Source organism: Larus michahellis, chromosome 7, assembly GCF_964199755.1.
Source record: "Larus michahellis chromosome 7, bLarMic1.1, whole genome shotgun sequence".
NCBI lineage: Eukaryota > Metazoa > Chordata > Aves > Charadriiformes > Laridae > Larus > Larus michahellis.
The window spans coordinates 35,887,187-35,909,354 of record NC_133902.1 but is presented as its reverse complement, the minus strand read 5'-3'; the positions used below and the strand labels follow the sequence as shown (position 1 = coordinate 35,909,354).

Sequence of the window (22,168 nt, the reverse complement as noted above, 5' to 3'; positions counted from 1 at the left end):
CTGTAGGCTGAATTGTGCTAACACTGATTTGGGGGGGGGGCTGGGAACAACCTCAACACAAAAAAAAATGAAATTAAAAAAAACAATTCCACTTCTGTGTGCCACAATGATTATGTAGTTAAATTGTAACCTGAATTGGGAAACGTCCAAGTCACAACTAATGTGTCTGGTGGGACAGATAGGAAGTAGGGGAAAACTGGTATTAAGCTAAAACAGTTCTAATAGTCACAGAAATGTTTATGGTGGCATAAACAAAATGACAGTTACATAGGGGAGTTTTCACATCCTGAATTTAAAGTTGGCCTTTGGAGATGAGATGCCCATTTTGGATTCAGTGTAACAAGCAGTTAAATTTAAATAATGAGTATCTTTCATCTGAAAAAGTCCTGGTTTTAAAATGCGAAGGCCATTCATCTCAGAAGCTGATAGAAAAGACAGCATTCAGTAGCTGAGAAATCCAAGACAGAGAATTCCATAGTTAGAGGAGGGAGGTAGGCTAAGTTGCTATGTTCATGTTTCTGTATAGTGCAGACATGGTGCGCCATCCTAGACAATGTTCAAATATGAAGTAACTCCCCCCACTGTCTTGCAGATACAAGGCTTCTCGGCTGCAACTGTTTTGAGCCAGTGATCTGCTCCATCTCTAATGAAAGAATGGCCAGTTTGCGTTCAGCCCTAGGTGCTAGAGCTAAATGTGACCTCAGTGCTTGTGCCACTATAGCCTCTTTATGCTAAGACGAAAGTATCGCTGCTGGAATTTCTACTTTTTCCACATTTCTTCACCCCTGCCCATTTGAAGTGTTGTTGTATCCAAAATAGTAGATAGCCTTGTCTTTCTCTTATACAATGCCCAGCGCTTCATTTTGAAATGTGACAGTTTCCTTAGGAGATGGAGGCATTTAGTGTGCTACCAGCTCTCACAACTTCCATTATTTTTATGGCAGTACTAATATGTTGATTTATTATGACCTCAAAGTATTTGAGAAACTGCCTTAGGAAGATTAATTCTTTATAATGTTGTAAAACAATAAAATCCGGATCTCTCCCATACATCATTTTCACTCTGTGATTAGACATCAAGTCATCTTTAGAGCACAAAGTATTTTGCCCCAGGAAGTCATTCAGAGTAATCTGAACCATATGGAATATTACATTTCCCCATTAATTGGAATTATTACATTTCACACTTCTTATAGGAAGATGTGCACATCCAAAGTGGACTTAGAAGGTAAATCTACAATCTTGTTTTATGGGTTTTTTGTATGATGGGTGCAACCCACAGCTGCTCAAGGTCTCATGTATACAAGTGACTAAAACTACAGAAGAAGAGAAACACAATAAGAAATGGTGTCGGGGTGGCTGTCTTGGTGCTCTCTAACTTCTTGCTTTGATGAAAATACTGACATGTCTGTCTTCAGTACTGTTTTTCCCACACATACACACATTTTCGTGTTTTTTCTCCAGAATTTTCAATAGTCTTAGTCTCCTAATGCTGCTGTTTCTGTAACAGCTGTATTATTATATAAAAGAAATTAAATAATGAAATGGTTTGTTGTTCTGTGGAAAATAGTGGAGACAATATGCTCTTTTTTTTTTTTCCTCGTGTTCTCTTGACATGTCCTGTTCTTGGTTTTTGGGTCTTAGTCATTCTGTGCTACAGTAATGATGGCCATCTTTTTTGTTTAGGGACCAAATAAATTTATTTGGGCTTGAGAAGTGTTATGCCGTAGTTGGTGCTGTTCTCCTCTATCTCATAACTAATAAGCCCAAGCGTCTAGGTCTCTCCACCATTACTACACCAGTAACTTTTGTCACCATCATAACGTGAACATCCTGTGTTTAGGCTGCTCCATTTCCCAGCGTCCTTGTTCTCTCATTCCCTCTTCTGCTATCTAAATCAGTTTGTCACTTCCCATGATACTGTGTATAACACTGCTGCCTGCTTCTCTCATTGTCCAATTTTGGTGGAGATGGTTTTTAGTTAGTGTGGTCAACTGGCTATTAGGGCTGTTATTCAGCCTCTCTTTGGCATGCTCTATCAGGCAGCAGATTTTCAGGTCTACTCTGAAAATACGTTTGAAATTGTGTTCCCTTCACAGACTCATTTCTTTCTATCAGGCAGCAGAAGCAGTTTCAGGAACAGAGATGCAGTTCACATGTGAACCTTGGTCTGTGTGTTAATGTTCTGCTGGCTCCATGTTGGCCAGCGTGGAGAGTACTGTAATCCGTTGGTGCTAATTTTTCATTTTAATCTGCACTTCTTGCTATACTGCTTTACTATACTGTTTGATCTCTTCCTTTGTTATTTGCTAACACATTGTTCAAATTCGCGTGGCAAGAAATTTGTCACCAGTACGCCCAAAAAATATGTGTTATGAATCCTTCAAGTAGTTAATCCAAAGAAAGACAGGCATGTAGGGGAATATGATTCTGCTCAGCTGTCACAATTAAGGCTCTTCCTGGGCTAAGGGGATACTTGTTACGTAGTGCTGCTGTACAATATTCTGCGTGTGCAATCACAACTAACTGCAGACATTAGATCCACTCTTTCGGCGATTACTGAATGGTAAAGTCTTCAAGACACAGAATGAAAATGCTAAGCATTTTTGTCCTTTTAATTCTGAGGCAGACTTAAGTAATTTTAGCAGAGTAATAATAACTTGGTGTATAGAATCAGCTTTTTGGATGCTGTTAACAGTGACCATAGGACTTACACATTTTAATATTTTAAAAAGAAATAATGGACCCGTATATATGCATGTATTATTCTGTACATGCCTTAAGTGTACAGTGAAATATAGATGGGAAAACCTGATATGAAGACATTCAGCTTAACAAAAGCCACCCATTTCACAGATGATTTAACTTTGATTAACCTAGTCTGCAGCAACAGATTACTTGGACAACTGGAACTTCACTCTATAGTGTTACTGCTAGGTGCAGCCTAATTTACAGTGCTGCTTTTCTTTCTGTCTTGCCAAAATAATCACAATTTTGATGTTAAGGTAAAAATTCAGTGGTTCATTAAACCTGCTTCTAGCATTCATTGACAAGAAATTTGTCACTATTAAAGTAGCTGCTATTTTGATGCAATCTTTACTGCTCAGTTTGTAACCTTAGATCCCCTGGTTGCCTGTCAGAAATAACATGAAGTTAGTCCCTTAGCATATTATCATGAATATTCATCGATATGTTGATGTGACATAGAGTCCCATTTCCTGTCTTCACAGCCTTGTGACTCTTCTAAGTCTTAGCAGCCTTTTTTAAAATGCAAAATTGTATTTGGTGTACTGACAACTGAAGTGGCATAAAATGCCAGTAGGTACAGTCAATAACGAATGCAGAGGATGAAGTTAGACAGTGCCTTTTAAGGTTTCCAAATTTATGTAGCTGGCTCAAAGTAAATGCAGTACACCACTGTATCACGGGTTCCTGACTTAATAGATGTGGAACTTTTTCAGCGATATTATGTCCAATCTTCCAGTTTTTGCCAGGTAATATATTATTGTTATGCCAATTCCTTGCAAATACCAGCAGCCGGCCTGTTATTAAATACATTCAAAATAAAGAAAAGACAGGAGAAGTAATAAAAACAAAAATTTCTTATCTCTTTTGTTCTCCGACAGCTTCATGCTGCCTTTTTGATTGTAAACTTCTGTGAGAAATCATCCTAGTTCTGGATAATGAGGTCAAGAACTTGTATATGTGGGGGGACGTTGTGTTGTGGTTTTGGTTTTTGTGTTGTCCCCCCAGATCCCTTAATGAGAAAGTTTGCATCTGACTTTTCTTTCTTTGGAGAGAAGGTGTTAGATATATGTAGTTCCAGATAATTCACAGTGAGATGACATGTTCAATTTCAAGTCTGATACTTTGAGAATATGAAAATAAGTGCTGTATCCTGCATTTAAATGCAGTAATATCAGCTGGCTGTATGCAGTGAAAGTACTATGAAGGAATTTAGAGCTCTGTATAATATATGCCATTTATGTTTCCAACATTAAAAGGCAGGAGCAATCAACTATATGATCTTTTGAATAAAATATGTAGATTAGAAGGTCACTTAGCACTAAGGGGTTGACCATCTGCATTTGACAAGAATTTGACTCCTGTCACTGAAAATGGTACTTAGAATCAGTGTAGTATGACTAATGGGGGGTTGGGCTGAAATTTCTAATTTGAGACTTTCAAAGCTAGAATAATGTATCCAGGGTGACCCAAAACCAAATTTCTGAATTTGAAGGCATCATTTCAATCTGCAAGATTGATTGGCAGGGTGAACAAGAGGGGGATTTTTATCCAAGTGGCTGTAATGTGAATATGCGGTCCTGTATTTGTTGTTCTCAAAATCATGTGTGTTAACTCATATTACGTTTTTTAATTAATCAGTGTTCACACCTAGAGTGATTTGACATTAAGAATTCCATTCTTTAGAATTGGTCCGAGTTATACAGTTTTCAGATTACTAGTCTGCGGTACGTGCGGATCCATCTAAAAAGCAGCAGTGTCTTTCTGTTTCTCTGCGTGATTATTTTGCCCAAAAAAGCTTTCATTTTTTTTTTAAGTAGCACAAAAGCTGTAATTGGCATGCTTTGTAAGGAAGTGTCAATGTGCAAGAGAGTGGAGATCACTAAGAATTCTTTTACGCGTTCTTTCCCCTTTGCACCACCGCCTCCTCAGCAGGGTCACTGAGATCACTAGCTTTTCTTGAAATGGCCATTTTCACTGGCAGGTGCATTATACCCTGTATTTTCAGATTGTTTTTCCATTCTGAATGTTTGGCAGGTTGATTGCTCTGGCTGCATTGACGGAGAAAGGGCTGACAAATGCGGTTGGGCTGGCTGAAAAGACAGTGATTACTGTTTTCCTTTGTGGCTGATTGAGGCCCTTGAAAGGAAAGATTTTAACCTTCACCATTTGGTTCAAAAGTATGAGCATATATTGAAATCATTCATGCCATTTATCCTAGTTCTGTAAACTTGTCAGAACGTAAAAATCGCTCAATTTCAAGTAATGTAGGATTGGCATACGTCATTATCATTTTGATTAAGTTGGAGTTTGTATTATTGTGTGCATTATACAGTGTCATTTAAAGCTTTCTTTCCTGCAGGTACAGTTATATTTTTATTGCTTATACTATGGAGTTAGAAAGATTTTCAGACCTCTTTAAACCTATCACTATGTGTGTGGTTTGGCAGCTGGTATGGCCTACAAGCTGTATTTTGTTTGCAGGGTAAAGGCTTGTCTGTAGACCTCCTGGAGTGCTGGTAATTGCACAGGCTTGCCATTGGGGAAAGACATGATTGGAAGCAGTCAGGCAGAAAAATGTTGTGCCATCCCATTGCCACCTCATAGCGGAGAGACAATCCGAGCAGTACCATCTGGTTGTTGCTATCTAGTCAGCTGGCCTGGCTGCTGGGACCATGGCTTGGCAGCTGCTTCCCATCCCTTGACCACCTTTTTCCCCCTCTTCCCCCCCTTTTTTTGCTGGGGTGTGCGTGCATGTGGATTTTTTCTTTTTTTTGTTTTGTTAGGTAACTTTGAACGTGGGTCAGAGACATGGCCGCAACAAACAAGCGTAGTCCTTGTTGAATACTCTCATTACTTGGGATGAGGCGTGCAGCAGACTTCTACTGCCATTCCCTTATAAGCAGATGACATAGCTGTTTAACCAATAAAAATACTCTTTTCAGAAGCTTATTCCAGAAAGCGACTGAAGAAAAGCCAGGAAATGCATATTCCACAACTCTAAGTAATTTAAAGTTATTTTCTGGTTGACGGTATTCAATGAATAAAATATAGAACTGCAGAAAGTGCTGTAAACCTTGTCAGTATTCCCGAACACTAACATTTTATATTATTCATTGCAATTAGGGAAAACACATTTTGCTGTAAAGTTCTCATTGCCAAACATGATACAGATAATGAGACTTGCATTTAGAATGACAGAAAAAATGTAATCTCCCTGCTATTATCTTTAGCAAAATTTGCCTCTCAGAATAGCAACCTGAAAGCTAATGTAAGCCATCTTCGTGCCATGCAAAGACCCATTAGACTCTGATGGTTTCAGATCACAAGCAAGCAGCTGCTCCGTAGGCTCTTTTAGACATTTGATTTTTCTTTATTCTGCAGCATTAACGTGTCAGCGTATTACACAGAACACGCATCCACCACATGGTTTTGTGTGGAATCATAAATGCTTGTAAGCGAGACTTCCACTTTGGATTCTTTACAATTTCTTAGGTGTCTTATTTTAGTTTATACAACTACATAATTTAGTGCAACTAAAATCCAGGTGTAGACAGTGTTCCAGTGAGCTTTTGGTTTGAGATAATGTTATCCTGGGGACTACGTTTTACAAATATAATCATTTTAAGCTAAATGATACCATTTTACATCAGCTTATTGGAGATTCATATGGAACATTACTGTTCCTCCTTAAAAACATTGACATTCTCACCATAATGTTTCTCCTTAGATGAGGAAGATGAAGATGATGTGGTTGCACCAAAGCCCTTAGCTGAACCTGAGGAAGAAAAAACATTAAAAAAAGAGGAGGAGGAAGAAGGTACAGTTCACCTCAAGACATTCTGAGTGTGCTGTAAAGAAAGGCATCAATACGTTTTTAACTTCTTTTTTTTTTTACGTTAAGTTGAAATTAATTTGACTTACATTTTAACAGTCAGCAAAATATAAAATCTAAAAATATCTTTAAAAAGCTATGGATGTTGGGAAACAAATTTTCCAACATCATGATAAATAATTGGCTTTTCTTTCTTGGAAAGAATTGGTGAAAGTATTGCAGTCCAGAGAATGCACATATAATTCTTTTCTAGCTGCACCTCATGAACTGACAGAAGAGGAAAAACAACAGATTTTGCATTCTGAAGAATTTTTAAGTTTCTTTGACCACTCCACGCGGATCGTCGAAAGAGCCCTTTCTGAGCAAATCAACATTTTCTTTGACTACAGTGGAAGAGACTTAGAAGACAAAGAAGGGTAACGTGAATGTTGAATGCCTTCCTGTGGATGTGCAGGATTTGTATTTGAAAAAGTGATCTAAGATTAATATCTGCAAATTGCCTTTATAGAGAGATTCAAGCAGGAGCAAAACTGTCCTTGAATAGGCAGTTTTTTGATGAACGTTGGTCAAAGCATCGTGTTGTCAGTTGTTTGGACTGGTCATCTCAGGTAAAAAAAAACAACGTTTGTATTAAGCAGTTATCTTTGTAATTTCTTCTAGTTCTATGCGCTTGACCCTTCTATAGAAGTTCTATAACTTCTAAATGTTGTGCTTCTAAATGTGTTCCTTACATGCTTCATAGTTTGCAAAAAGTAAATAGAGCTGTTAATATTTTGTGGAAAAAGTAACAAAAGGTTTGTATTATGAAGAAAGTCTCTGGCATATTTGTTTCTGGTTTATGGACCACTTCGTAAGGTAACTGTTAGCTTCACTAGAAAAAACTCCCTTAAAAGTCCTGGGGTTTACACTTGAAAGTAAGTTAGAAAGACAGAACAGGACTCTGTGTACATTAATGCTGTTTTATGAGCTAAATTTGAAACAATTACATTTTTAAACTGACAGTTTGTCATTTATGTAGAAAGTAAGGTGGCTTTTGTTTCTTGGTGTGCTTTTTTAACCATATTTTGGTGAAAGAAAACAAACATTCTAGGATTATCTGGACCGTTAGCTAGTCATCTTGCTTACTTTGAGTCTTTTTTGCTTATTTTACAGTACCCAGAATTACTTGTAGCCTCTTACAACAATAATGAGGATGCACCTCATGAGCCTGATGGGGTGGCCCTTGTATGGAACATGAAGTACAAGAAAACTACCCCAGAGTACGTCTTTCACTGCCAGGTAAGATTCTGTCTCAGGAGGATAAAGATTGTACGTTGATGAACTCGGACAAGTACCTTCCTTTTGCTTGTCAACATAATGATTTCATTGGGCTGGCATTCACTTTAACCGTATGTATTTGCAAACAGATGTTGATAGCTGGAAATGCCAGTTTAAAAACATTATTCTATTTCAGAATTTCTGACGTCATTCAACACTCAGTCTTGTTTGAGAACTCATTTTCTTATTTTAATTTATTTAAAAAGCGAAAAACCTTCTTGTGTAATTGTTGAACCACAAGGAGGGTTTGTGTGTAAGGGGGTCGAGTGGGATCGTATACTCCTAGAGCTTAGTTTACTGAATAAAATGAAGATGGCCTGAGGAGATGGAGCGAAGATGAAAACTAGAAACACGTGCATCGAGAAAAAGGCAGATGGAGGTTTTCTAGTAGTTTTCTGAAAGATAAAAACATGCAGATCTCTTCCATTATGCCAAGCCTGGGATAGCCACTTTATTTTCAAAATGCCATAATTCTGAAAAATTACATAGTTGAATCAAAATTTAATCTCGTGTTGTCAGATTACTGTCAAAACCCAGGTTGCAAAAGTAACTTTATTGTATCAAAAGCGATTTGTAGGTTCTCTAAGAAAATGACCACAGAATGTGGCAAAACAGTATTAAAATCTTGTGCATTATTGGGCCTTCCCTTGCTAACAAACTATGCTAGGGGGAATACAAATGGATAGGTAGGAAAGAAAAGATGAGGAAAGCTTAATTTTATGTGTACAAATTAAAAGTAAGAGACTGTTGGGGGTTCACAAAGGGTTTGTGAATCCTTAAGTAATTGGACAGTGAAATAGGTGTATCGAATCAATACAGGCAAAGAATTTACTCAGGTATTTTGTCAGATTTTCTTTAGTTTTTAGATACAGAGTCATTGAAAGTTTCATGTGTATTTTGTTGTTTGGTGGGTTTTTTTCCCTTTCAGTCAGCAGTGATGTCAGCTACATTTGCAAAATTTCATCCCAATCTGGTGGTTGGTGGCACATATTCAGGCCAGATAGTGCTATGGGATAATCGCAGCAATAAGAGGACCCCGGTGCAGAGAACTCCGCTTTCAGCTGCTGCTCACACGGTAGGAGGTGAAATATCTTCAAGGGCTGTTCCCTGTTGAGATGTATTTAACCTCTAGGAAACTCTGTCCAGTGCACTTGATTGATAATGCGTAAATGTTTATGTCCGTATTTTGCCAGTGCTATCACTGAAGAACCAGGCTACTCGCAAAAACCAAAATGACAGAAAAACAAGTATCAGTTTTATAGGGCAGTGTTCTTTGTACCGTACTGCGATCAACCTTTTGTGCTTTGTTAAATGGTGAAGTTGTATATTTTACTCTATATTAATTATACCAGAAATGGTTGTCACTTGGAAATTCCTTTTTCTGATAGCATTTTACATTTCTTAGCACCCAGTGTACTGTGTAAACGTCGTTGGGACTCAGAACGCTCATAACTTGATTAGTATCTCGACTGATGGGAAAATATGCTCTTGGAGCCTGGACATGCTTTCCCAACCGCAGGTAAGATAACGTTGGATATATATAGCATCTATTCCAGGTGAATATTTTGTAAAAATTTAATGAATCTAAAAAGCATTAATAAACATTTTTCTCAACACACAGAATTGTACTTAAGGTAACTTGGTAAGTATTTAATAAAATATTTCCCCGCTCATGGAATCAAATATTGTCTGCTGATCCTTTTGGATATTTTTGATGCACTTGTGTTAGTGCTGAACACAATTTTAACAAGAAATAACTTTCTTATTCCTGCCCAATTCTGTGTAAGTAAAATAATTAAAAAAAAAAAAATACCTCCTACTGAGAAATCTAAATGACGTGGTAGATGTTAATATTTCTCTTTTTTTTTTTTAAAGTAAGTTGCTGGTATTTTCACTACAGGATAGCATGGAGCTGGTTCACAAGCAGTCCAAGGCTGTGGCCGTTACCTGCATGTCCTTCCCTATTGGAGATGTCAACAACTTTGTTGTTGGCAGTGAAGAAGGCTCAGTGTACACTGCATGCCGTCACGGAAGGTGAATACAAACTTTAATTATTCCACGGAAATAACAATAGTGAAAGGATGTGCCCCTGCATGCTTTACACTCCTAAAATTTTGTAGTGCATACTTGCTCCTTTGTCTTGAAGGAGTTCAAAAGAGCTGTGTATGAATTCCAGTGCGCGCTTTTTCCTGAGTAAGAGCTTCATTAAAAGCAGAAGTTGGCATATTGAATTGGTACTATGCTGCCCTCGGTGAATAGAAGTTGTTTGTGTTGATGAGGAGGGCAGCGTAGGTCACTGTGGTTTTATTCATTTGAATTGTAGCAGAACATTCCAAACTTCGTATGGGTTCTATAAATAATTGTACAGTAACATCACGCACAAATCTTAAATTGGCTAGCTTTTCTCCTGCTGTTCAATCTATTTTGAAATTGTCTGACTGTATCTTATCAATTGCTTTCTTAAATATAATTGAGTGTCCAGGTTTCATCTCAAATACACATCACCCTCCCTGCACAGCTTTTTGGTTCCAAAATACCCAAAATTGTATCACTTTTGTGTAACATCCTTCCCATCTCTTCCCCCCTTTCTTTTTCATTGCTCCTGATAGGAGACTATTAGGGATATATTGTTACTGGTTTATGTCTGAACTCTGTGTCCATAAGGTACATGCAACTTCTGTTAAGGCAATGGAAGTTTTATGCTCATTCCTGAGGACTGGATTTTGTTCTTCATATGAATGGAAGTTTTAGCTATTGCTTGGAGAACAGTGTAGTTAAATGTGGGGACTGGTACCTGCTGAACGAGTCTCTTCTCCCTGTGGTGTATTTTGGCACTTAAGATTAGCAGAAAAGAGATGTTGAAGTTAAGGTTCATGTTCAAGCCTGGTCATCTGTGACCCTGTTGTGATGAAGCCTTTTGCAGTGGGGTAGCGTCCATGCAAAGCAGCAACATCTTTTCTTGTGGCTATATTTAAATTGTATTTCAGTGCTCTCTCTGTCTGCACGTGTATGGTTGCCAGATAAATTAACCTTGGTTATATATTCTAAAACAGCAAAGCTGGAATCAGTGAGATGTTTGAAGGACACCAAGGACCAATCACAGGTATCAACTGCCATGCAGCAGTTGGACCTGTAGATTTCTCACACCTTTTTGTCACCTCTTCTTTTGACTGGACAGTAAAGCTTTGGACAACTAAGGTAACTTAAATATAGTTCGGTGGTTTTCTTCGCAGTCCTTGACACAAGGTGGTGCTGTAATGTAAGCTACTTAAGGGACTTCAGTAAAAAGTCAAATCGTTTGAAGCGCTCAGTTCCGAGCAGCAGCCCTGCAAAGAGACAGCTGATGAACAAAACTGTAGTTCACAACATAAAGCTTTGCTTTCGGATTGTACATCACTTTTATACTTCTGATCTATTCTGTTCATCCTTGTCCTTTGTTCTCCACAACAATTACAACATAATCAAATGTAAATCATGCTGTAAAATCAGTTACTTCTTATTATGTATAAGGCAAATGTTTTACTGCAGTTTTGTGGAGGACTAAGGGACAGCACCAAAAGTGACGTCAGTTAAATTCCATGAGGCTCACAATTGAAATATCTATCATTCCCATTGCCAGAATTACCTCTTTGTTAGTTTGATGCCCTGAAGAACGCAAAGCGGAGTCTGAAGTGCTGTCACTGAATTAGCATTGGCTTGATTTACAAGATTCTTCATGCATTACACTTAGAATCTCTTAGAACATTGGCTTGCTACTGACTGTTTTGTAGCAGCAGCCAGAAAAAAAGGCTGTATGCTTTGGAAAGCAACCTTTAATAATAGAATTAATTTTTGGCTGCTTTTTGCAGAGGCATTTTTTTTAAAATGCGAATTGCTTTGTAGTTACTGCTGATAATGCTGTTGAAGTTCTGTATTTTGCGTTACCTGTTTGCTTTAGAATTTTGAAGTGCAGAGTTTGGGTATCGCATTGTTACGTTTGCTTTTTTCAGAATAACAAACCTCTCTACTCCTTTGAAGACAACTCGGATTATGTTTATGACGTGATGTGGTCTCCAACTCACCCTGCCTTGTTTGCCTGTGTGGATGGGATGGGCAGGCTTGACCTGTGGAATCTCAACAACGATACTGAGGTGAGGCTGAGGCAGTCGGGTAATGGTCAAATGTAACTGGAAAAGTGGTTGTACATTTGGGCGGGGGGGGGGTGGGGAAGTCAAGAGTTTACCATAGCATTTTGGTTTGTTTTTTTGTGGTGGTTCTTAAATGTTCCAGTAGTTTCTGCGTAATAGATATCATTCTTTGATTACGAGGTTATAACCGAAATGACTCCTCATACTGAATAACAGTGGTAATTAAGTTGTTTTACCTAGCACAAGAGTGCAGAACATCTGTTGGTGTAATGCTGACCCATGTTGTGAAAGTGATTCTAGACATCCCCCAATGTGGCCTTGGCAGCCTATAGCTTCACAGCATGAAAAACCAGTTACCCCACACCCCTGTTTTGCCATAGTGATGCTGCAGTGAAACTGTCATTTGCTTCTAAACTTAGAGAATTGAATGTTTGGGTTTTCTGGTGTGAGCTATAAACTGAATTGTAATATAAACCTTTTCCAAGACTAAAACTTGTTGGAGGTAGGTGAGAGGAAAGACCTGACAGATACCGAGTACCTACATTTCACCTTCTTAAAATTGTGTATAGAAGAGAGAGCAGGTCTGTAGGAGCGTATGCCAGCCTATGGCGTCACATTGCTGTTACCCAGTTCTAGCCTTTGGACAAGACTTGACCTGCCAAAGCAGCTGACTTCATCCCTGCCCTCTGTCACCATCTTTCTTGAGATCCCAGGGCTCTTCCTTGCCGTCTGCCTGAACGCGTGCCTGTGCCTCCTGGCTCGTGACAAGAGTACAGATGTGCTGTTTGGCAGAGAGGCTGTTTGTACTTTGGCCAAGGGATAGAAGATGTGTTGTTTTGGTCACGTCACTGGCGATAGCTTAGGGACACTGAGAGTCCTTGAGGTCTACGTGCTCTGCCTCGGTTGAAATGTTGGGCACTTCTTCTGATGCGTCGCTGAGGGACCAGGTGTGTTCTGTGATCTACAGCTTATGGAATCCTCGTGCATTTTCAGCAATGTGTTTTAAATGGATACAGGTACCAACCGCAAGCATTACTGTGGAGGGCAATCCTGCTCTGAACCGCGTGAGATGGACACATTCTGGGAGAGAGATTGCTGTGGGTGATTCAGAGGGACAAATAGTCATATATGATGTGGGAGAGGTACGTATGCCCTGTATTGCACAAAGTACATTACAAAACACTCAAGTTTCTTTGACTCTTACTCTTTTCTAGCAACTTGCTTTTAACTGTTTTCCCCTGTGATTAGAGGAATAAAGTTTAATTTTTATTTTCAAATTAATGTTTCCTTTTTGTGTCTAATTCAGGTATTTTAGCATAACTTTTTAACATGCTATCTGGCAACCAGTCAAAAAGTAAAAACATTATTGTAAGGCTGGTGAAATAAGACGAAGGAATCAGTGTGGTGTTTGTAGCGATTTTATCATCTTTAATTGTGGCATGTGTGAATTCTGACCATAGCTTGAGAAATGCCAAACAACAAATTTTACACTGAAGCAGCCTTGACTTTGTTCCTACAGGGAAGGTGTTGCTGTAGCAATTGCGTGTATTGCAGTAGTACGTAACTAATTGATTGGACGTGGCATTAGTGTTGCCCTTTGGAGGCAGTCTCTCAGATGGAGACGTATCACGCAAGCTTGTAATAGTATCATTACATACTTAAATATGGGATTTTCAAATTCTGCTGCTTTTATAAGATAGAGCTTTTGATGTTCAGACTGCTTTAAAAGTTATACTAACTAAAGGTAAGCTTTTCTATCAGAACCTCTTCTGAACATTACTTAAGCACTTTGCTGTTCAAAATTAGCTCAGTTTTTGTTTATCAGCAGGTTTAAATAACGTTCTCTTTGTCAACAGCAAATTGCCGTTCCTCGCAGTGATGAGTGGACTCGATTTGGTCGAACACTGGCAGAAATAAATGCTAACAGAGCTGACGCAGAAGAGGAGGCTGCAACCCGCATACCGGCGTAGATCTTTGAAAATAGGCAGCAGCGGCAGACTTGTGAATGATTTGATGCAAATCTTAAAAGTGTAAGCATGTGTCAGTTCAAGTACTAGGTTAAGGGACGAATACATGGATTCAACTATGGACTTTAAAAATCTATTAAGATCACTGAAAATCAGATCTTGCATTGTCACTTTTTATATAAAAATTACAAGCACATTCTTGGGTTTGTGTAACTTTTAATACAGTTAACTTTGACTTTGCAAGGAACTTCTTTTGCTGAAACACTAACCTGGTGTAAATTTGCTATTGGGCTTCTGAGACTTCCACTTTGTAACAGTATATCTATTTCTGAAAAGTAAAAGTTCTGTTTCTAAACTTAACTTTCTATATTATACAGACTTAACCTTCATTAGGTAGTAAATCCCTGAAGCGTTCTCTAATTAGAACTCTTCAAATTACTCACGGATATGCATGCATATGTTCCAAGTAAGTTTCATTGTTTAAACATAGATAAGCCTCAAGACTGTGGTAGTGGGTAATATATGTGAATAAAAATTTGTCTGTAGTTACACGCTTATTTGATAATTGGACCTGAATTAATGAAATACATATTTAATACCCAGTTCTTTTGTTTGAATTGGTGCATTAAAAGGTGAGACTGATTCATAAATAAATATTATATGAGCACTTGTCAGCTGCCCTGACCCCTAATCTGCGTCCCTTCAGTAGTCTGAGAGTAGAAAGTTGCTGGAAGCTGCTGCTTTCGATTTACTACACACACCACGGAGTTGTTTTCTACCCCCAACTTCCACTTCCTACCACAGCAATCAGCCAAAAGGAAAAAGGCTACTGTTGTCAAATTTTTCTTTTCCAAAAGGGAAGGAACGAGATTTTTGACTTAATTTCTATAGCATGATGATTTGCATCCTGTTAACTACAGACTTGCTACTAATTTTCTGTATCAAGTTAAAGAAAGATGTTTACGTTGCTTTTGAACACTTTTATTAAAAGAAGACCTCTCAATGGCTAGAAACAGAATGGTTGGAATTTCTATTAAAGGTTAAATTTTTCGAGTATATCTTTCGTAGGACATCATAAAGTTTCCCATCAGGACTGGTTTTGGTGTTGGGGGGAGGGTTGTTTGGGGTTGGGGTTTTTTTAGTAAAAATTCTGACTTGTACTCGTTAGGCACTAAGCCAGTATTGATTTGATGCCTTTAACTTAGGACTCTAGGTTTGTTTCTGGCATTCTTCTTCCGCTACATGCGTATTGTTTTGCCAGAAGACCTGGTTTATATGCTTAAAAGTAGGGAATAGGTTTATATTCCCCTTAATCAGCTTTATGGACAGAAGTATTCTTATTGTTTCTTTGTTCTTATTGTTTCTTTGTTGTTTGTGTATTAAGTTTGGTTTTTGTTTGGTTGTCTGGCTTTTTTAGGTCTCCTTGTCTCAGTTCTGTTACGAGCAGCTCAGAGACAAGCAGCAGTAACAGCAGTTCTGTCTTCAAGAGGTTCTCTTTCTCGGTGGGTTTTGAAAGTGAAATGAATTTAGGCTTCCATCGGTGCTGGCTTCTCAAAAGCGCCCCCCCCTTTTCAATGCAAAGTCACGCTCTTCAGTTTGACATTTGCCTCATCGGTTCTGCTCAGCCTTAGGACAGCAGCTATCTGTTCACTTGAGAAACTTGTGAACTATATAAAGAACAGGCACGTCATGGGATGGTTTTTACCCTTTAGGCACAGGAATTCTTAATGAGCAAAATATCCTGTTGTCATCCTCGTTTTTGGGGGGATTTTTGTTTAGTTGAGATTATTACTTGTCATTTAATAATACATTTTCTTTGGACTTAGATTTTCAAAAATACCATAGATAAAACTCCCAATGGATCATGGCATAAACATATAGGTCATATGGCATTAGTTTTACATAATTGCAACCTTTTAATAATTTTCAAAAAAATCTATTCTGTATCCATTCCTGTGTGTGTTCCTCCCTCACAAAATAGGTGAGTACAGGTTAAAAATGTTGTAAAACCCACACCTGCAACATTAAGAGACCAACAGTGATACTAGATACCATAAATGATCATCCTGGGAGCCACACTGTCCAGTTTCGGAGCTGTAAGAAATACAAATGTTATCTTCCATTGTAAAGTCTCCGAAGGCCTTGATCAAGTCAGTCAACAAGCTGTGACTAAGATTAAATACCAGTGGGGACCTACCTCTCTTTTTTTGTATCTATTTAGAAAAGCACAGAACAAAATACACAGATATGGGAAGAGAGTTCCCGGGAAGCTTGTCTCTGGAGAACTGCACAGAGCAGGTAGTTGTTTAAATAGAAAAAAAAACTAATAAAGACAGGAAGCCTTTTAATGGGGTTATATATATTGCCTAGAGGCGAGAAGTGAAGGAGGGCTTGTCTGCGTTTGTAGTGTTCAGTTTTTAAGAAGCCATTTCTTCCTAAGCTGACCAAAACTCTTTGTATTGGCCTGCTGTCACCTGAGCAAGAAAACAGTAGAACCTCAGATCAATTTACACCACCGGGATATGCTGCACTCCAGGATGTTTAACCCTGAAAGAAACATGTAAAACTAAAGACTTGGAGGTTGTCGTACTTCAGTAAGCAAGGCTGGAAACCCACCCAGCTCTTCTCTGGCTGTATGGGTAGTGTATCTACTTTTCCTCTAGGACTGTAGAAGTCTAGATGCCTCTTGTTTCCTCTGATGCTTTTGCATTTAAAAATTACACCAGATAAACTTTTGGCAGACATTAAGCCAGAAATAGTTCAAGCTTTTCCTTTCTCCTCTCCTTTTACTTAGCATCCCACTCAAACTGGAAATCTAAACAATCGTGTTTGCATATAAAAAGAATATAAAAGTAAGTCTCTTCCCACCCACCCCCCCCCACCCCCCCAGAATAGCCTAATATTTCAATGTTAAAACAATCTAGAAATAAAGAGAATGCCTTCAACTTTTAATATAAAAAATTTTCTATTCTGGAAAAAAAAATCCTGTAAAAATCCTTGCATCTTGTAATAACTGGCAGATATCTCATTGTGCTTTAAATATACTACCATAGAGGTAAGAGCTATCACAGATTTAGTACTGCCATGTATTTTGAGGGAATTATTTGTTACCAACTAGTGCTGCAAAACAAAATATTGCATGTACTCATCTAATGACTGTGCTCTCTTGCACTTAGAAGCCAGCACATTGCATTTTAATACCTGTGCTGTAATTAGCAGTGGAACGCGTTCCTGCAGAGGCTATCTCCTGTACTGTACATTCATTACTTGGGTGCATCTAATATTTAAATTTTAATCTGTGATCAGTAATCTGTGGAGAGAGAGAAAAAAAAAATCATACCAGACAACTTTTCTATAACCACAAAGCAGTGAACTGACAAGTGTTTTTAAATATTTTATTGTCACGATTGTTAACAAAATGCCTTCAAAACGTTCTGTACATTTCAAACTCTTTTGAACTGCACTACCCATTATATAAATGTATGTGTATAGATGCCATGATGTCTCTGTACAAAGATGTACAATATGTACAGTAACATTAAACGCAAGCTGTGCAAGGCAAAGTCTAGGCTATAGATTCATGCCACTGGTTCAAACAAGGCATAGAACCACAGCTTCAATCAGTTCCTTGTGTGCAAATAAACAAATAAATGCAGGTATATATTAATATCAGAAAGGAGTAATTAGATTTGCAAGCTCAGTTCAGCTAAAACAACATGCAGCTGACTGGAAAAAATACAGTACTACTCTGGTGAACTTTTTCCACTGCATCACTTTGTTCGGTTGAAACATCTTTTCAGGCTTCAGCTGCTGCTTTTTGGTTGAGCTGAAGTGACGACAGGAGATCGAAACTTTGGAAGATATAAACCAAATTTATTTTCTATACCAGCAAACGTAGCTGTAGCGAGTCTGTATCCACCTATGTGCTCAGGGTTAACAGGAGGAAGATCTGAAATTCGAGTTTTTGGGGTAGGTTCTGATCCAGAAGGTTTGCTGTTTGAAGAAAGAAAAAAAGCCTTTCCTTTATTTAAAGTGTTTTCTTAAGCCTGAATAACTTTATGAAATCTAGACTAAGTACTTTAAGCTTTTGTCTGAGTATGGAAGTTAAGTTTTTACTGACGGCTTTGTAAATTCTTTTAGCTTCCGGTGCCATGGGGGAAAATGGGTAAAATGTCTTGCTACAGTGGAAATATAAGTTTTGTGTAATATATAAAATAAATATAAAATGTCTCTTTATCCTCCTCATCTGTTTAGAAGTAGCATGCAAGCTTCTCAATTATATAAGGACGGGGTGATTTTTTGCATACTGCAATTTTAAGTACAGGTGCTCAAAGTTACCAAGTTTAAGTGGTCCCTCCCATGCATGAAAAAAATAAGATGATTTTTTTTTTTTTAAGTTGGCAGGGTTTTTTTGTGCAAGCTGAAAAGCAAGTATTTGACTTACAGGCCTCCAAAATCGACATAAAACCATCTCTGCAGAAGTTCGTAAGTGACCAAAGTAACACCAAACTGGGGTGAAGATCTGAACACGCGAGCTGTTAAATATTACAAATCAGAGTGTCAAGCAGAGAAAAGAATCGTTCAGGAGAGAAGCTAAACATTTTTAACAAGATGTTATGTTTTTCAGAATCAGACCTTGTAAATACTGCTCTGATTTCAGTCCTTAACAAAGCAAGCGCTAGTTTGCAAATTCGGCATCAGCCTTAATATTCAGAGCGTGTTTCTCACCTCCAGCTCCCTTCCAAAAAGCCGAAGGACCTTCTTCCCTCAGGATCTTCCCAAAGCAGTCGATAACTCCGCTGTATGTTGTCTGGCCGGCGCGAGCTGCCACTTGCAGTCTTGTCTTGATGACATCAGCAGGGGTTACCAAAGAAGCAGCAGGCACACCTTTTACAAGAAAACCACGTTTAATTTGCACAAAGAATCTTCTAACAGATGAAACACTTCTCACTGAAAAATAAAACTGCAAACTTCAATATTTTTTTTTCCCAAGAATTAGATATTACTAACTGCAAGTTCTTACACTTGAGGCTAATGGAAACTTGTGCTTTGTGTAATTGTTTTGAGTTTTGTCTGAATTTCAAGGCTATAACATAGTAAAGAAAATAATAATAAGCTATAAACAGCAATTCTCTCAACATCTTCTAGTGGCCTGTCACTAACAGTAGTTTCAAATAGACAAAAGAGGCATTTTTAAATTCACAAATATGCTATACATAAGAGATATCCATGACAAAAATTAATTGTGCAACATCATTACTGTATTTGCTGGTACTCCATGACACATCTTGCAAATTACACAGAGGATTGATTTGGGAACTTGAATCCTACACATCCATTTGCTAAAAGCATTAGTAAGAAAACGGCTACTTAAAACACCTATTCTACAGAAACACGTCTGTGCTGCCGTTTGGACTGTCCCGTAGGAGAATAGATGCTGCTTACTTCAATAGGCAAGCCATAAAAAGACTGAGGCCAATGAAGGTGTTTTACAAGTCTGCTTAGTACCAACAGCGTGATATTAGCCAACAGTGATGGAAGAACAAATCTCCACTTCCAAGGCACCACTCTCAGCTTTCTAGTCAAAGGAAAGGAGAAAGTTTTCAGAAATGTACTCCACAGTATAGAACTGTGTTATCTGAGAGATTTCTGAATACTTCTGAATACTGTAAAAACCTCAACCTCTTAAAAAAGAGGAACCGTCTTCTGACTCAGAATTTTGAAATTGATTTTTGACTTCTGTTGAACTTTTTAAGATCGGTTAATATTAAATTAAAAGTTTAACAAGTCATTGATTTGCACAGGTGACCATAAACTCTGAAGTGTCACTGATCAATTCAGGAGGTTTTAAAGGCAAACAGAAGCACTGTCGTTAAGCCTACAAGCATACACTAATAGCAACCATATGCAGATTTTCCTTTACAGGCAGATACGTTCAGACTGTGTTCTCCCCTGCTGCACATGCCTAATAGGAATAGATTGAGCAATCGGGAATTTGAAATTTGCAATTCAGAAAGGGAGATTCCCGTACGTGCTATCAAACCAAGCCTACAAGGTTTACACGCGTTTTTAACAGGGTTCACGACTCAGGATGAGCAACCCAGAAACACTAACCAAACAAACCAAGAGAAGCTGCGAAGTTTGCAATCTAAAAATAAAAACAGCGAGTCTTTATATGAGACACGCGTTAAATAATAGCATTTATATGTGCCTCTGCAAGTACAGTGAGCTAAATAATTTTCCATTTCTGGCAGCTCTGCGTTACTTGAGAATAAACAGGGCTCCAAATGTGTTACTGGTGTCCCAGCTGGTCTCTCCCTTCCCTCTGGCAGGAGGAACACACCAACTGGCAGCGAGCAAGTGCAGCCAAGCACTGTACCAAGTCCGATACGGGAAACTGCTCTTTACACACAGATGGCTCATGACCGATGTATGTGGAGTGAATCCCCACCACCGTTACAGGCAATGAAAGGTCTGTTCAGCCCAGTGATGTTTCTGAACTGCACAGATCCCAACACTGAATCGTTCATGACCGAGAGGCTGCAGATAACTGGTTTTCATCCTAGTGATCTAATCCTCGGCAGTGCAGAATCTGGCCATCTCTATCCGTGTTTTTAGATATCCACCACTACGGTTCCTACAGCTGGTATTTTTATACTGCTTGCTATTAAGTAAAAGCAACTTTTTATCACAGCTGGGTATTCTCTTTACATGCAACATTTTTGAGCAGCCTTAAAACATTTTAAATTTCAGCGTATGATACTTTAACTTCAGCTTCTTTACAAACTAATCCCATGTTTTTAGCAATTACATTTGAACAAAGTTTCCTCTCAGTTATTCAGGAATCCAAAACTAGATAGGTCATTTTCTTCTTAGCTCTTATGATATCTCATTTTATGTTCATCAAAGATTCAAATTAGCCTTCAACGCTGAGAGCACAGTAACAAGTACAACCCCATTGAGACAGACAGATCAAATTTGACTACAAGTTGCTGAGCTGCATTACGCTGTTTATCCACATTATGCAAATGTAATTAGCTCTCATCAAAATTACATCGCCTCCCACTAAGGATAACAGTGATCAAATTTAGATTAAATCAGATACAATGGTACAGTACCCTTCCTTTATATGGGGCTACTGAGTGAATATTAAATATCACTCACTAAAAGAAAAAAAAAAATTACTTCTAGAAAACATTCTGCAAAATTACCTGCGATGGCTCCAGCTGTAAGGAGATTAAGCCCTCCCACATGGCCGTTTTCATCAGCAAGCATCAGTTTACTGTGAGCATAAACAGGAAAGTAGATTGCAGAAAAGGGAATGTCTCTGAGGAAACACGCTTTGGCACCCTGTCACACAGAAAAGAGACATAATACAAATAAATTTTGTAAATACAGTTAAAATTGATACCCAGCAAGCAGCCTGAGTCCAGGAAGTACCAACAGTTTTGATCTACCAGGTACATCGCACAGAAAATAAAATGTCTCAGGAAACAGAAGACGTAGAGTTGAACTTGAAAAAAAGAATATAGCACACCTGACGTCAGTTTCTAGAATGAGGAAGATTCCAGGTTCACGTCTCATTTCGTAAGCAATACGTGACACCAGCCCTGACGTGAGTACCTAGGATAAATACCTTTTACATCTGATGTCTCCAAACGTGATGAAGAAAGGGACAAAGGTCTGTCCTTACGTCTTGCTGACAACAACCCACAACCACGGAAGCAGCAAGACCAGTCCTTGCATGCCATTATTGCTACCAAACACAAAAGCACTCCTATAGTACCAGTGAGGACTGTGAGACCTCAAAGTGATCACTGATCGTCACCTGGCTGAGTGAAGAAGCTGCACGGGACGGCTAGCAAAACGTGGAAAACCGCTGCAAAAATGGGAGTCTTTTAGTCAAGGGAAGATACAGGGAGACAAAACCAGCGGCCTACGGTAATACTGCAAGGAGCAGCTCCTGGCCACAACCTGGCATTAAAGCGTTCCTTAACAGAACTTCGCATGCTGTGAAAACAGTGAAATACTCGTAATAAAACATACCTAATACTCTTTCAATAACTCCAGTCATCAGTTTATTACCAACTAAAATAACTCCTTCTGTACAAAGCTCAAATAGGCACTTATCTGTCCAAAAATCTCATTTGCATACCCTGAAAGCATGCCCGTTACAA

At 38.5% G+C, this 22,168-nt stretch overlaps 2 protein-coding genes across 10 annotated transcripts in view; one reads left to right on the top strand and one right to left on the bottom strand.

Moving 5' to 3' along the window:
- The window catches only part of DYNC1I2 (dynein cytoplasmic 1 intermediate chain 2), a 30,585-nt gene extending 15,920 nt beyond the window's left edge, over positions 1 to 14,665 (top strand). For all 7 annotated transcript variants that reach the window (XM_074595416.1, XM_074595413.1, XM_074595411.1 and 4 more), the window contains 11 exons: positions 6,476 to 6,565; positions 6,834 to 6,996; positions 7,089 to 7,188; positions 7,733 to 7,858; positions 8,826 to 8,972; positions 9,303 to 9,416; positions 9,798 to 9,931; positions 10,951 to 11,095; positions 11,887 to 12,027; positions 13,041 to 13,166; positions 13,881 to 14,665. In XM_074595416.1, the coding sequence (XP_074451517.1) occupies positions 6,476 to 6,565; positions 6,834 to 6,996; positions 7,089 to 7,188; positions 7,733 to 7,858; positions 8,826 to 8,972; positions 9,303 to 9,416; positions 9,798 to 9,931; positions 10,951 to 11,095; positions 11,887 to 12,027; positions 13,041 to 13,166; positions 13,881 to 13,994 (1,400 nt within the window). In that variant the 3' untranslated portion in view covers positions 13,995 to 14,665. The remainder of the gene's footprint in view (positions 1 to 6,475; positions 6,566 to 6,833; positions 6,997 to 7,088; positions 7,189 to 7,732; positions 7,859 to 8,825; positions 8,973 to 9,302; positions 9,417 to 9,797; positions 9,932 to 10,950; positions 11,096 to 11,886; positions 12,028 to 13,040; positions 13,167 to 13,880) is intronic.
- Positions 14,666 to 17,372: 2,707 nt separating this feature from the next.
- Positions 17,373 to 22,168, bottom strand: part of SLC25A12 (solute carrier family 25 member 12) — a 51,867-nt gene continuing 47,071 nt past the window's right edge. For all 3 annotated transcript variants that reach the window (XM_074595408.1, XM_074595406.1, XM_074595407.1), the window contains exons 15-18: positions 21,203 to 21,341; positions 18,720 to 18,878; positions 18,436 to 18,526; positions 17,373 to 17,984 (exon numbers count right to left, since the gene is read on the bottom strand). In XM_074595408.1, the coding sequence (XP_074451509.1) occupies positions 17,795 to 17,984; positions 18,436 to 18,526; positions 18,720 to 18,878; positions 21,203 to 21,341 (579 nt within the window). In that variant the 3' untranslated portion in view covers positions 17,373 to 17,794. The remainder of the gene's footprint in view (positions 17,985 to 18,435; positions 18,527 to 18,719; positions 18,879 to 21,202; positions 21,342 to 22,168) is intronic.